Source organism: Protopterus annectens, chromosome 1.part1 (genome assembly GCF_019279795.1).
Source record: "Protopterus annectens isolate FY-2018-M chromosome 1.part1, PAN1.0, whole genome shotgun sequence".
In the NCBI taxonomy this organism is placed as follows: Eukaryota; Metazoa; Chordata; order Ceratodontiformes; family Protopteridae; genus Protopterus; species Protopterus annectens.
In genome coordinates this window covers 1,523,024,738-1,523,040,944 of record NC_056726.1, presented here as the reverse complement: position 1 = coordinate 1,523,040,944, position 16,207 = coordinate 1,523,024,738, and the positions used below count along the sequence as shown (strand labels likewise).

The 16,207-nt window shown below is 39.0% G+C and overlaps 1 protein-coding gene across 5 annotated transcripts in view; it reads right to left on the bottom strand.

Moving 5' to 3' along the window:
• COL16A1 (collagen type XVI alpha 1 chain) overlaps nt 1–16,207 on the bottom strand; it is a 3,146,845-nt gene that overhangs the window by 1,610,367 nt on the left and 1,520,271 nt on the right. For all 5 annotated transcript variants that reach the window (XM_044082765.1, XM_044082783.1, XM_044082773.1 and 2 more), the window contains exon 17: nt 5,055–5,117. In XM_044082765.1, the coding sequence (XP_043938700.1) occupies nt 5,055–5,117 (63 nt within the window). The remainder of the gene's footprint in view (nt 1–5,054; nt 5,118–16,207) is intronic.

Here is a 16,207-nt window from a genome sequence, read left to right as displayed (position 1 = left end):
AATAAATCTAAGATGAAATCTCTGCTGAATTTAGCAGAAGCATATCGACATCAAGCCGGACTGGAAATCAAACCAGAAGTAGGTAAAAACCAGGAAGCAACTGAATGTGCTAAAAAACAAAAGAAAGAATATAAGGTGAAGGACCAGATGAGAAGGCAAGAAATGTGGAAAAAACATTAATATAATTGCAAGTATAGAAAACTTCTGGAAGAGCCTTATGTTAATCAAGAACAAATGCAGAAATGGTTAAGGAGAGGTGAATTCACATCAAGAATTGAAAGGTTGATATTGGCATCCCAAGATAGTGGGCTATGTCACACTGATTTACAAAGTCCATTGAACATGTGGGAGAAACAGACATATGTAGGTTTTGTAAAACCGAACTGGAAACAGTCACACATCTTGTTGCTGGTTGTGACGCACTAATGTCAGGGGGACTGTATACTGAAAGACATAATAATGTGGCGAGACTGTTGCATTGGGGATTTGCAAACATTATGGTATCAAAGTGGCTGAAAAACACTAGAAACATGATCCACAAAGAATCATAGAAAATGATGAAGTTTATATCACATGGGATCACCCAATACCAACAGTTCAAAAGATAGATGCTAGAAAACAGGATACAGTGGTCCAAGAAAAGAAGACACAAGTAGCATTGATCATTGAAATCGCCACACCTAGTGAATACAGTGTGTTGCATACAGAGAGACACAAACATAAAAAACCTGGATCTGCAGGCAGAAACGAGAGTCATGTGGAAGAAAGATACCCAGACAGTTCCAATAGTAGTAGGAGCAATGGGTCTTATAAAAAAGAATTTACACTCGTATTTAGATATGTTACCAATTCATGTAACACCATACAAATTGCAGAAGGAGTCATTACTGGGCACATTGCGGATGCTGTGAAGAGCATTTTTGGCTAACATCAAAGATTGAAACAATACTAATTTCATGAACTTTAACTGTACTTTGACTTAGGAATGGGGTCCATTCCCATCATGGTATTAGAAACCCAAAAGACTTGAAGAAATTAAAAACAGCAGAAACACACACACACACACACACACACACACACACACACACACACACACACACACACACACACACACACACACACACATACACACACACTATAGAGATATAAACAATAAGACCCATTGGTTATTAAGAAAATACATAATTTACTTAAACATGTTTTCCTGCTGGAGATATTTACAGCCAATATGGTATTCATACCACTACCCACACCTAAATATTTGCCTTAGATGGAGGCGTTAAAGGCACACAGTTCATTAAACACACATTGATGACATATGGGTGCAGCAGTTGGGTGTGATCATGTGTTGTGTAAACTTCAAATGTCACATGAACAACTGTTTGAACATTATCCAAATGGCAATTTGTTTTCTTCTTCAAAACTTCAGTATAAGCAAAAGGCTGCAAGCATTTCTCATGGACTACTGCAACATCTGTCCTTGGTTAAGTCTTTCATCACTGTAAACTACATCAGACTGAATCCTGTACAAAAATATTGAGCAAACGTATAAATCACTATGGTCCCTGTCCTTAAGGAAATGAATATAGGTGACAATGGCCCCCCCCCACACACCACAACCACTGAAGAAGTGACACTTAACACTGCCATGCTTCAGAATCATTGAAAAAAGGCACCAGGCCCCTTTCACAGATCCACTGATGCAAAGCATGCTTAAAGCCATGGAGAAAAACTGAATCAAGGGGGACCCATGAATGTGACTCTCCAAACGTAAGGGACCAGGCATTTGCATCGTCACCCTAATGCACTAGAAGTCATATTTATAAACAAAATGAACCTCCTGGACAGAGGAAGTCAGTATTAGCTACCATGGACCCTTAACGCTGTGAACCTCACTCACCTAACCATTGACAAATGGGCAACTTTGGATAAACATGACTAGTCTTGTAAGGGCTGTAGGTCTGTTAGCCTAGTAACCTCCTATGAGCCTATGTACTGATAATACATGAGGCACACAAGCTTAAAAACAACTGAAATGAGGATACCAGGGGCCCTAAATTTGCATGCCATTAAATCTAGGACAGCGTGTCTCTCTGCCCAGAAAATAGGGATGCTATTCTGCTGCACCAGTGAGGGGGACAAGGCTGCATGTTTATGAACCGGTCAACATGAAGCAATATAGCCCAATATTCAAAAGCCATTGCTTTTATGGGAACTACACACCCTACTGTTGTGACCCACTGGTGTGAAGGTACTAAATCATAATGCCTGAAAGTCAGAGGTCCAAGTTGACCCCAAGCATGTGAGACAATGAGTCAACAGCAAGAGACCTCTTGCTACTTTGGCACTGGACCACAGTCACAAAGCCTAGATGTGAGAAACATGAAACTCAGGACTATGTGAGGCAATGAACCGATGGAACTGAGCCCCATGCTTGTCAGCCAGTTAATTAAGGATAACAGGTCTTACGCTGTGAGCTATAGAATGCAAAAGTCTAGGACCCAAATGCTTGTGAACCACTAAAATGAGGGACCTATACCTCTATGTTTGAAAGAAACATGCCCATTATACCACAATAACTAGTCATGAACTAATGTACCACAATAACTAGTCATGAACTAATGTACCACAATAACTAGTCATGAACTAGTGTACCACAATAACTAGTTATTTTATTTTGCCTTAGTTTAGTTGGAAATTCAGACTGGGTTAAGAACCCCACATTTATTAGATATCTGGGATGAAATGCTTCACATTTACACATAAAGTGCAAGTTTATGAATAAAAAAATCAGGAGATATAATATTTAACATAGTAATATAGCATTATTTATGTGAGTTAGTAAATTACAGTGATTGGCATAACAAGTCAGCAATACCATCAGAAGCAAACTGCTCTACCCAACGACTGTGCTGCTTCTGAGTGACACTAGTACAGATGGTATTACTACTAAAGATACCAGAAGTTCAGTTTCACAAGTTATATATACTACATAAAAGTGAGAAAAGTGTTAAAATATACTGAGACCCTAACTAGCGTGACTTATTACAGTTATATCTGCACCCCCAGATCTTTCATTAAACAGCAAAAAAAAAAAAAAAAAAAAATAGCTGTTCCTTCTACTGGCACACCAACAACATGGACAGATGCATGGCATGCCCCACCTCCCTCCTGCCATAGCCATTCAGGTCCCATTTCTGTGCCCTCCCCCAACCCTCCTTCAGCTTATTTTATTAAAAAAAAAAAAAAAAAAAAAAAAAAATATATATATATATATATATATATATATATATATATATATATATTTTTTTTTTTTTTACACTGTAGCAAATTGTTTGCTACAAATTGCTATAGTTTATACCTTGTCTGAATGGAGCACAACAGCTCTGAAGTTTTACTTTAAAAAAAAACTGTAGCAAACAGTTGTCACATTTTAGACCACACGGACTGCAAACACAATACCCTCTTTTAAAAGCCAATATTGCATTAAAGAGAGATCGGGATCAGCTGATGCCACCAACAGTTTGCACCCAGGGCAGTTGCCCCTCTCACCCCACACTAGCTATGCTACTACCACCATGCATAAATCTGCTATTAATACTAAAAATAAAATAATGTACCAGATATGAAGTGTACATCTATGTGTGTGTAATGTTTTTTTGGCTCTTGTGATTACATCGCAATTCAAATTTTCTAAGGGCAGTGGAGGTCCATGTTTATAAACACAGTGTACTCTTATGCTTGTAATCACAGAAACCACATTTGTAGTGAAAATGTACTGCCATATTTATTGTCAAAATGTACATCTCTCTGTAATCACAGTGGATGCCTGCATTTGTAATCACAGTTTATTTTTATGACTGGTGCTTTTTTAAGCTTAGCCATGCAAACCATGTTTTGGGCTTGTTAGACCTCATCAGTACAGAATAAGTGGATTGCTTGACTACACTTTACAATCACCCTATCTGATGTCCTTGAATATTACTTACTGATGTAGCCAAGCAGTCTAATTATACTGTAGTAACAAGGTCCAAAAAGTCTGAAGCATGGCATATCTATGGCTAGTGGGTTTTGGCTTTTTTGGCCCGAATTCATCCACGAAGAGTTAAAAAGTAAAAAGTAAAAAAGTCAAGGGCTTTCAGAAGCCATGCAGCTGAAAAAAAAAAATATATATATATATATATATATATATATATATATATATATATATATATGTATGTATACATGGATCTCTATCAGATGAAACTCAACATTCATATGGTCGGGGAAAACTCGATCATTAAAAAACACAAAAATCTACCTTGTTTTACACTCCCCTGCGGCCCCCATACCCTCTGCAAATTATATACACCAACTCCGAGATCACACTACAGTGAGGAAAAGGGTAAATTTCCTGATCCGTGTTGTATGGCGATTTCCATTCAGAATCTTTGAGTTTTCAAAAACTCTAACATATGGTCCCGACCATATGAATTTCGAGTTTCTGAAAACTCAGTCATCTCATAAGAATCCATATAAATGTGTATATACACACAAATATATATATATATATATATATATATATATATATATATATATATATATATACATATATATATATATATATATATATATATATACACACACATACATACGTATGTATACATTCATGGAGACAGTGCTAGTTATGGCACATACATGCCACGCTCTAGTCCTATGTAAAATAAAACTACATCCCATTATCAAAAGCTTTCCATGGCCAGCGCTACTTGTAATTTCTATTTTAATTGTTATTACAGCTCTAATACTAGTAGAGTCAACATATTACAAACCTGTTACATCACAAACTTGTGGGAACACAGCATTATCTCACACATCTACACATGCGGATATATACTGTACATCATTAGGAAATCATTATCGACAAATTACTACAAACTCATAACATTAAAGCAGACAGCATGACTACATTAGGAAACCTGATCAGCATTAAGAGATTTCCATCTACACTGCAGAGGCGATAACAAAAACACTGCAAACACCTGCACTGCAGGTGGCTAATGAACTGTACTTACATTGGCACCTGGAATGCCTGCCAAACCCCGTGTTCCTTTTTCTCCTGCATCACCTTTTTCCCCCTTAAAATGAAAACAAATATGATTAAAACATAATCAGAAATGTGTGATTTCATGTTACCTAAAGGCCAAAATGATCTTTACAAGGTAAATGCTTTTGTCTCATCCAGTTTGAAATGTTTTAGTCTGAAAGTAATATATCTTGCAATCGTCTGGAGTGCTCAAGCAGCAAGCTATGAAACACACCCTAAATACTATCTATTATTTGCAGATTGCTTTAGAAGTAACATGGGAGATAATTAAGGACCTTTTAATACTCATTTTAGGCCATAGATGTTAAAATAAGTGTTTTCCTGCCCCTGTTTAACATGAGACACATCACGTTCTTGAAACTAGGTTTGTAATATCTGAGGTTGTATTGGGTTGCAAACATAGATGAAATGTTTGAGTTTGCCTTAACTTTTGTTTTTACTTAATTAAAATGTCTTATGCTATGTTGTTGCAGAACAGGTTTCAAACAAAAATTCCCATTACACAGTAAATAAAAAGTGTACAACTGAAAGCTGAACACATACCTGCAATTCTAAGTAAACACAGGTATTCACCTTACCTCAGAACATTTTAGTTTTAGCTTTATGTAGAAAACAATTACAGTGATGTGAATACACCTTTTAGATATATAAAACAACAAGCAAGTAAATATGATCAAGTAGAAGGACCTTGGTCCATATAGTCTATGTTTTGTATCAGATACTAATGCCCTTGCAGACTCCATCTTCCCTCCCGTTACAGTCGCAGACTCCATCTTCCTTCCCGTTACAGTCGCAGACTCCATCTTCCGTCCCATTACAGCAGACCACAACATGTAATACACATTTTCTTTATCATCAAATTCATTAGAAAGCATTTTTGATTTTGGTTATAGCATAACACCCAGCATGCTGTCTACAACATCTATGTTCCTCTCAAGAAATTGTATTTCCTCTCTGTCACACTAAACATTTCACTTTCCAGTTTGCTCTCTCAATCTGCTGATGCAAACTTGGTAATAATAAAATATTTTCAACATTTTTCCAGTCTCATGTCTCATCACTTCTGCCCATTATTGCTTACTCCAGTCTTGTGACAGTAGTCTAAAATTGTTCTCATAAATTAGCACGCAACCTGTAGCCCAATGGGACAACTTCTCCACCCCCACCCCCCAAAAGAGCAAGTATCTATCCCGGCAGAGGGCTGCCTCCCAAACATCTCAGATGCTCAGGTGAAGGCTGCCCCCTCCAAAGCAAAAAACACTGCTTCCATGGGACCAGATGGTGTCCCAGGTTGCATCCTACATGAACTACTAGAGGAACTAATCCCTCAAATAAAACAACTATACAATCTCAGCCTCACTACAGGATATGTGCCCACGGAATGGTGTACAGCAACAGTGGTCCCACTCCACAAAGGTGGAGCCTCTAAGGACCCTGGAAACTATCGCCCCATAAGCCTGACTAGCTTAGTCTGCAAGGCTATGGAGAGGATCATCATGGAGCTCATAAACAAAGACATTGGAGACCTACAGACACTAGATCCTACCCAGTTCGGCTTTGTCAAGGGCAGATCCTGCCTTTTGAACCTGGTTGACTTCTTTGAAACAGTCACCAAAGCCATAGATGAAGGGAAGGTAGTCCACACAGCCTATCTGGACCTTGCAAAGGCATTTGACACAATATCCCACTCGGGCATCATAGATAAGCTATCCAGCTTAAATATGAACCCCTATGTCACAAGATGGGTTGCAAACTGGCTCAAAGACAGAACCCACAGAGTGAGAGTTGCTGGAGCCATGTCAGACTCGAAACCGGTCACAAGTGGCATCCCACAGGGTTCTGTCCTGGGACCACTCTTGTTCGGTATATACTTTTCCGAGGTACAGGCAAATGTGGGAGGACTATGGCTCACCAAGTTCACAGACGACTGCAAACTGGGCGCCATAATCAACTCTCCAGCTGACACAAACATCCTTCAAAAAGGTCTCACAGAGACAGATAACTGGTGCCAGCACCATGGTTTAAAGCTAAATGCCAAAAAATGTATAGTCATACCCTTTGGCAAAAACAATGTGCCCACAAATTACCACATAAGTGGAAACCCATTAAGTACAGAGAAAGTTATTAGGGACCTGGGGACCCAAGTTGATAGCAATCTCTCCTTTGAAAACCACATTGCCAAAGTGGTTAGAAAGACCTTCTACATAGCCCACCTCATCACGAAGGGTTTCACATCTAGATCAAGAGAGGTAATCGTGCCCCTTTATTCATCCCTCATCAGGCCCATCATAGAATACAATGCCCCTTTTGGGATGTACCTTACCCGACACCTGCAGCAATTAGAAAGACCCCAAAAGTATCTCACCAAGAGGATCAAGGGTCTCAAACAGATGCCATATGCTGCTCGGTTAAAAAAACTCCAGCTCTACTCAGTTGCATACCGCCTACTTCGAGGCGATCTATGCCTGACATACAAAGCTATGTCAAATCCAGAACTAATGGACATGCTCCACCTCAGTAAATCTAAATCCCTTAGAGCACATGCTCGAGGGACTTGAACCTCAGCACAGAAATAAATAGAACTTGCTGGAGGGACAGGTTCATAACCCAGAGGCTCCCTTCGCTCTGGAATAGAATTCCAGTTCATGTGAGGCAGAGCACCTCACTGAATCTCTTCAAGAAGAATCTCAATAAGTGGATGGGGGATCGTAGGTTTGTCCCAGGGATTACTCCCATGTCACTATTAGACAGAGGCACAGTAAACTAAACCTTAAAAAGGGCACAGCATACTCAAATCAAAAGGTGGCGTAAGCCATACAGAATCGGGCTAGGCTTATAATTGCCCCAGGGCAGATAGCCTAGTATGAACCTATGAACCTATGAACCTATAAACCTGAGTGCACAAAAGTGGTCAAATCGGGAATAATAATTTGCATGTTTCATCATTAGTCTAAACAATGATGGAAATACTTTGACAAATGAAATATTCTAAAATATTCACAGCAGTGATACAGTGGTTCATCTTATCTGTATCAGCGTGACCATTACCTGGTTATGGGCATCCACCATGGATATGAGCTAGAAGTGGGGGGAGGGAATAATTCCTCTCTTTCTTTGTCTACAAAGTCTCTTACCTCAAAAATAACCCCTATGTCTGTCAGTCCTGCTATTATGTTAACATCATTGTAGATCTGACTACATTGACCTCTAAACAATATGCTAGATGAGTCACTTTCTTGTCTGTCAGCCCTGCTATTATGTTAACATCGTTGTAGATCTGACCCCATTGACCTCTAAACAATATGCTAGATGAGTCACTTTCTTGTCTGTTAGTCCTGCTATTATGTTAACATCGTTGTAGATCTGACCCCATTGACCTCTAAACAATATGCTAGATGAGTCACTTTCTTATCTGTCAGTCCTGCTATTATGTTAACATCGTTGTAGATCTGACCCCATTGACCTGTAAACAATATGCTAGATGAGTCACTTTCTTGTCTGTCAGTCCTGCTATTATGTTAACATAGTTGTAGATCTGACCCCATTAACCTCTAAACAATATGCTAGATGAGTCACTTTCTTGTCTGTCAGTCCTGCTATTATGTTAACATCGTTGTAGATCTGACCCCATTGACCTCTAAACAATATGGTAGATGAATCTCTTTCTTGTCTGTCAGTCCTGCTATTATGTTAACATCGTTGTAGATCTGACCCCATTGACCTCTAAACAATATGCTAGATGAGTCACTTTCTTGTCTGTCAGTCCTGCTATTATGTTTACATTGTTGTATATCTGACCCCACTGATCTCTAAACAATATGCTAGATGAGTCACTTTCCTGTCTGTCAGTCTTGCTATTATGTTAACATTGTTGTAGATCTGACCCCATTAACCTCTAAACAATATGCTAGATGAGTCACTTTCTTGTCTGTCAGTCCTGCTATTATGTTAACATCGTTGTAGATCTGACCCTACTGACCTCTAAACAATATGCTAGATGAGTCACTTTCTTGTTTGTCAGCCCTGCTATTATGTTAACATCGTTGTAGATCTGACCCCATTGACCTCTAAACAATATGCTAGATGAGTCACTTTCTTGTCTGTCAGTCCTGCTATTATGTTAACATCGTTGTAGATCTGACCCCATTGACCTCTAAACAATATGCTAGAGGAGTCACTTTCTTGTCTGTCAGTCCTACTATTATGTTAACATCGTTGTAGATCTGACCCCATTAACCTCTAAACAATATGCTAGATGAGTCACTTTCTTGTCTGTCAGTCCTGATATTATGTTAACATCGTTGTAGATCAGACCCCATTGACCTCTAAACAATATGCTAGATGAGTCACTTTGTTGTCTGTCAGTCCTGCTATTATGTTAACATCGTTGTAGATCTGACCCCACTGACCTCTAAACAATATGCTAGATGAGTCACTTTCTTGTCTGTCAGTCCTGCTATGATGTTAACATCGTTGTAGATCTGACCCCATTGACATCTAAACAATATGCTAGATGAGCCACTTTCTTGTCTGTCAGCCCTGCTATTATGTTAACATCGTTGTAGATCTGACCCCATTGACCTCTAAACAATATGCTAGATGAGTCACTTTCTTGTCTGTCAGTCCTGCTATTATGTTAACATTGTTGTAGATCTGACCCCATTGACCTCTAAACAATATGCTAGATGAGTCACTTTCTTGTCTGTCAGTCCTGCTATTATGTTAACATCGTTGTAGATCTGACCCCATTGAAGTCTAAACAATATGCTAGATGAGTCACTTTCTTGTCTGTCAGTCCTGCTATTATGTTAACATAGTTGTAGATCTGACCCCATTAACCTCTAAACAATATGCTAGATGAGTCACTTTCTTGTCTGTCAGTCCTGCTATTATGTTAACATCGTTGTAGATCTGACCCCATTGACCTCTAAACAATATGCTAGATGAGTCACTTTCTTGTCTGTCAGTCCTGCTATTATGTTTACATCATTGTATATCTGACCCCACTGATCTCTAAACAATATGCTAGATGAGTCACTTTCCTGTCTGTCAGTCTTGCTATTATGTTAACATTGTTGTAGATCTGACCCCATTAACCTCTAAACAATATGCTAGATGAGTCACTTTCTTGTCTGTCAGTCCTGCTATTATGTTAACATCGTTGTAGATCTGACCCAATTGACCTCTAAACAATATGCTAGATGAGTCACTTTCTTGTTTGTCAGCCCTGCTATTATGTTAACATCGTTGTAGATCTGACCCCATTGACCTCTAAACAATATGCTAGATGAGTCACTTTCTTGTCTGTCAGTCCTGCTATTATGTTAACATCATTGTAGATCTGACCCCACTGACCTCTAAACAATATGCTAGAGGAGTCACTTTCTTGTCTGTCAGTCCTGCTATTATGTTAACATCGTTGTAGATCTGACCCCATTAAACTCTAAACAATATGCTAGATGAGTCACTTTCTTGTCTGTCAGTCCTGATATTATGTTAACATCGTTGTAGATCTGACCCCATTGACCTCTAAACAATATGCTAGATGAGTCACTTTCTTGTCTGTCAGTCCTGCTATTATGTTAACATCGTTGTAGATCTGATCCCACTGACCTCTAAACAATATGCTAGATGAGTCACTTTCTTGTCTGTCATTCCTGCTATGATGTTAACATCGTTGTAGATCTGACCCCATTGACCTCTAAACAATATGTTAGATGAGTCACTTTCTTGTCTGTCAGTCCTGCTATTATGTTGACATCGTTGTAGATCTGACCCCATTGACATCTAAACAATATGCTAGATGAGTCACTTTCTTGTCTGTCAGCCCTGCTATTATGTTAACATCGTTGTAGATCTGACCCCATTGACCTCTAAACAATATGCTAGATGAGTCACTTTCTTGTCTGTTAGTCCTGCTATTATGTTAACATCGTTGCAGATCTGACCCCATTGACCTCTAAACAATATGCTAGATGAGTCACTTTCTTGTCTGTCAGTCCTGCTATTATGTTAACATCATTGTAGATCTGACCCCATTGACCTGTAAACAATATGCTAGATGAGTCACTTTCTTGTCTGTCAGTCCTGCTATTATGTTAACATCGTTGTAGATCTGACCCCACTGACCTCTAAACAATATGCTAGATGAGTCACTTTCTTGTCTGTCAGTCCTGCTATGATGTTAACATCGTTGTAGATCTGACCCCATTGACATCTAAACAATATGCTAGATGAGCCACTTTCTTGTCTGTCAGCCCTGCTATTATGTTAACATCGTTGCAGATCTGACCCCATTGACCTCTAAACAATATACTAGATGAGTCACTTTCTTGCCTGTCAGTCCTGCTATTATGTTAACATTGTTGTAGATCTGACCCCATTGACCTCTAAACAATATGCTAGATGAGTCACTTTCTTGTCTGTCAGTCCTGCTATTATGTTAACATCATTGTAGATCTGACCCCATTGAAGTCTAAACAATATGCTAGATGAGTCACTTTCTTGTCTGTCAGTCCTGCTATTATGTTAACATAGTTGTAGATCTGACCCCATTAACCTCTAAACAATATGCTAGATGAGTCACTTTCTTGTCTGTCAGTCCTGCTATTATGTTAACATCGTTGTAGATCTGACCCCATTGACCTCTAAACAATATGCTAGATGAGTCACTTTCTTGTCTGTCAGTCCTGCTATTATGTTTACATCGTTGTATATCTGACCCCACTGATCTCTAAACAATATGCTAGATGAGTCACTTTCCTGTCTGTCAGTCTTGCTATTATGTTAACATTGTTGTAGATCTGACCCCATTAACCTCTAAACAATATGCTAGATGAGTCACTTTCTTGTCTGTCAGTCCTGCTATTATGTTAACATCGTTGTAGATCTGACCCCATTGACCTCTAAACAATATGCTAGATGAGTCATTTTCTTGTTTGTCAGCCCTGCTATTATGTTAACATCGTTGTAGATCTGACCCCATTGACCTCTAAACAATATGCTAGATGAGTCACTTTCTTGTCTGTCAGTCCTGCTATTATGTTAACATCGTTGTAGATCTGACCCCATTGACCTCTAAACAATATGCTAGAGGAGTCACTTTCTTGTCTGTCAGTCCTGCTATTATGTTAACATCGTTGTAGATCTGACCCCATTAACCTCTAAACAATATGCTAGATGAGTCACTTTCTTGTCTGTCAGTCCTGATATTATGTTAACATCGTTGTAGATCTGACCCCATTGACCTCTAAACAATATGCTAGATGAGTCACTTTCTTGTCTGTCAGTCCTGCTATTATGTTAACATTGTTGTAGATCTGATCCCACTGACCTCTAAACAATATGCTAGATGAGTCACTTTTTTGTCTGTCATTCCTGCTATGATGTTAACATCGTTGTAGATCTGACCCCATTGACCTCTAAACAATATGTTAGATGAGTCACTTTCTTGTCTGTCAGTCCTGCTATTATGTTGACATCGTTGTAGATCTGACCCCATTGACATCTAAACAATATGCTAGATGAGTCACTTTCTTGTCTGTCAGCCCTGCTATTATGTTAACATCGTTGTAGATCTGACCCCATTGACCTCTAAACAATATGCTAGATGAGTCACTTTCTTGTCTGTTAGTCCTGCTATTATGTTAACATCGTTGCAGATCTGACCCCATTGACCTCTAAACAATATGCTAGATGAGTCACTTTCTTGTCTGTCAGTCCTGCTATTATGTTAACATCATTGTAGATCTGACCCCATTGACCTGTAAACAATATGCTAGATGAGTCACTTTCTTGTCTGTCAGTCCTGCTATTATGTTAACATCGTTGTAGATCTGACCCCACTGGCCTCTAAACAATACGCTAGATGAGTCACTTTCTTCTCTGTCAGTCCTGCTATGACGTTAACATCGTTGTAGATCTAGTCCCACTGACCTCTAAATAATATGTTAGATGAGTCACTTTCTTGCCTGTCAGACCTGCTATTATATTAACATCGTTGAAGGTCTGACCCCATTGACCTCTAAACAATATGCTAGATGAGTCACTTTCTTGTCTGTCCGCCCTGCTATTATGTTAACATCGTTGTAGATCTGACCCCATTGAACTCTAAACAATATGCTAGATGAATCACTTTCTTGTCTGTCAGCCCTGCTATTATGTTAACATTGTTGTAGATCTGACCACATTGACCTCTAAACAATATGCTAGTTGAGTCAATTTCTTGTCTGTCAGTCCTGTATTATGTTAACATCATTGTAGATCTGACACCATTGACCTCTAAACATTATGCTAGATGAGTCACTTTCTTGTCTGTCAGTCCTGCTATTATGTTAACATCTTTGTAGATCTGACCCCATTGACCTCTAAACAATATGCTAGATGAGTCACTTTCTTGTCTGTCAGTCCTGCTATTATGTTAACATCGTTGTAGATCTGACCCCATTGACCTCTAAACAATATGCTAGATGAGTCACTTTCTTGTCTGTCAGTCCTGCTATTATGTTAACATCATTGTAGATCTGACCCCATTGACCTCTAATCGATATGCTAGATGAGTCACTTTCTTGTCTGTCAGTCCTGCTATTATGTTAACATCGATGTAGATCTGACCCCATTGACCTCTAAACAATATGCTAGATGAGTCACTTTCTTGTCTGTCAGTCCTGCTATTATGTTAACATCGTTGTAGATCTGACCCCACTGACCTCTAAACAATATGCTAGATGAGTCACTTTCTTGTCTGTCAGTCCTGCTATTATGTTAACATTGTTGTAGATCTGACTCCATTAATTTCTAAACAATATGCTAGATGAGTCACTTTCTTGTCTGTCAGTCCTGCTATTATGTTAACATCTTTGTAGATCTGACCCCATTGACCTCTAAACAATATGCTAGATGAGTCACTTTCTTGACTGTCAGTCCTGCTATTATGTTATCATCGTTGTAGATCTGACCCCACTGACCGCTAAACAATATGCTAGATGAGTCACTTTCTTGTCTGTCAGCCCTGCAATTATGTTAACATCGTTGTAGATCTGACCCCATTGACCTCTAAACAATATGCTAGATGAGTCACTTTCTTGTCTGTCAGTCCTGCTATTATGTTACCATCGTTGTAGATATGACCCCATTGACCTCTAAACAATATGCTAGATGAGTCACTTTCTTGTCTGTCAGCCCTGCTATTATGTTAACATCATTGTAGATCTGACCCCATTGACCTCTAAACAATATGCTAGATGAGTCACTTTCTTGTCTGTCAGTCCTGCTATTATGTTAACATCGTTGTAGATCTGACCCCATTGACCTCTAAACAATATGCTAGATGAGTCACTTTCTTGTCTGTCAGTCCTGCTATTATGTTACCATCGTTGTAGATCTGACCCCATTGACCTCTAAACAATATGCTAGATGAGTCACTTTCTTGTCTGTCAGCCCTGCTATTATGTTAACATCATTGTAGATCTGACCCCATTGACCTCTAAACAATATGCTAGATGAGTCACTTTCTTATCTGTCAGTCCTGCTATTATGTTAACATCATAGTAGATCTGACCCCATTGACCTCTAAACAATATGCTAGTTGAGTCACTTTCGTGTCTGTCAGTATTGCTATTATGTTAACATCGTTGTAGATCTGACCCCATTGACCTTTAAACAATATGCTAGATGAGTCTCTTTGTTGTCTGTCAGTCCTGCTATTATGTTAACACCGTTGCAGATCTGACCCCATTGACCTCTAAACAATATGCTAGATGAGTCTCTTTCTTGTCTGTCAGTCCTGCTATGTTAACATCGTTGTAGATCTGACCCCATTGACCTCTAAACAATATGCTAGATGAGTCACTTTCTTGTCTGTCAGTCCTGCTATTATGTTAACATCGTTGTAGATCTGACCCCATTGACCTCTAAACAATATGCTAGATGAGTCACTTTCCTGTCTGTCAGTCCTGCTATTATGTTAACATCTTTGTAGATCTGACCACATTGACCTCTAAACAATATGCTAGGTGAGTCACTTTCTTGTCTGTCAGTCCTGCTATTATGATAACATCGTTGTAGATCTGACCCCATTGACCTCTAAACAATATGCTAGATGAGTCACTTTCTTGTCTGTCAGTCCTGCTATTATGTTAACATTATTGTAGATCTGACCCCATTGACCTCTAAACAATATGCTAGATGAGTCACTTTCTTGTCTGTCAGCCTTGCTATTATGTTAACATCGTTGTAGATCTGACCCCATTGACCTCTAAACAATATGCTAGTTGAGTCACTTTCTTGTCTGTCAGCCCTGCTATTATGTTAACAACGTTGTAGATCTAACACCATTGACCTCTAAACAATATGCTAGATGAGTCACTTTCTTGTCTGTCAGCCCTGCTATTATGTTAACATCATTGTAGATCTGACCCCAGTGACCTCTAAACAATATGCTAGTTGAGTCACTTTCGTGTCTGTCAGTACTGCTATTATGTTAACATCGTTGTAGATCTGACCCCATTGACCTTTAAACAATATGCTAGATGAGTCTCTTTGTTGTCTGTCAGTCCTGCTATTATGTTAACACCGTTGCAGATCTGACCCCATTGACCTCTAAACAATATGCTAGATGAGTCTCTTTCTTGTCTGTCAGTCCTGCTATTATGTAAACATCATTGTAGATCTGACCCCATTGACCTCTAAACAATATGCTAGATGAGTCACTTTCTTGTCTGTCAGCCCTGCTATTATGTTAACATCGTTGTAGATCTGACCCCATTGACCTCTAAACAATATGCTAGATGAGTCACTTTCTTGTCTGTCAGTCCTGCTATTATGTTAACATCTTTGTAGATCTGACCACATTGACCTCTAAACAATATGGTAGATGAGTCACTTTCTTGTCTGTCAGTCCTGCTATTACGTTAACATCGTTGTAGATCTGACCCCACTGACCTCTAAACAATATGCTAGATGAGTCACTTTCTTGTCTGTCAGTCCTGCTATTATGTTAACATCGTTGTAGATCTGACTCCATTGACCTCTAAACAATATGCTAGATGAGTCACTTTCTTTTCTGTCAGTCCTGCTATTATGTTAACATCGTTGTAGATCTGACCCCATTGACCTCTAAAC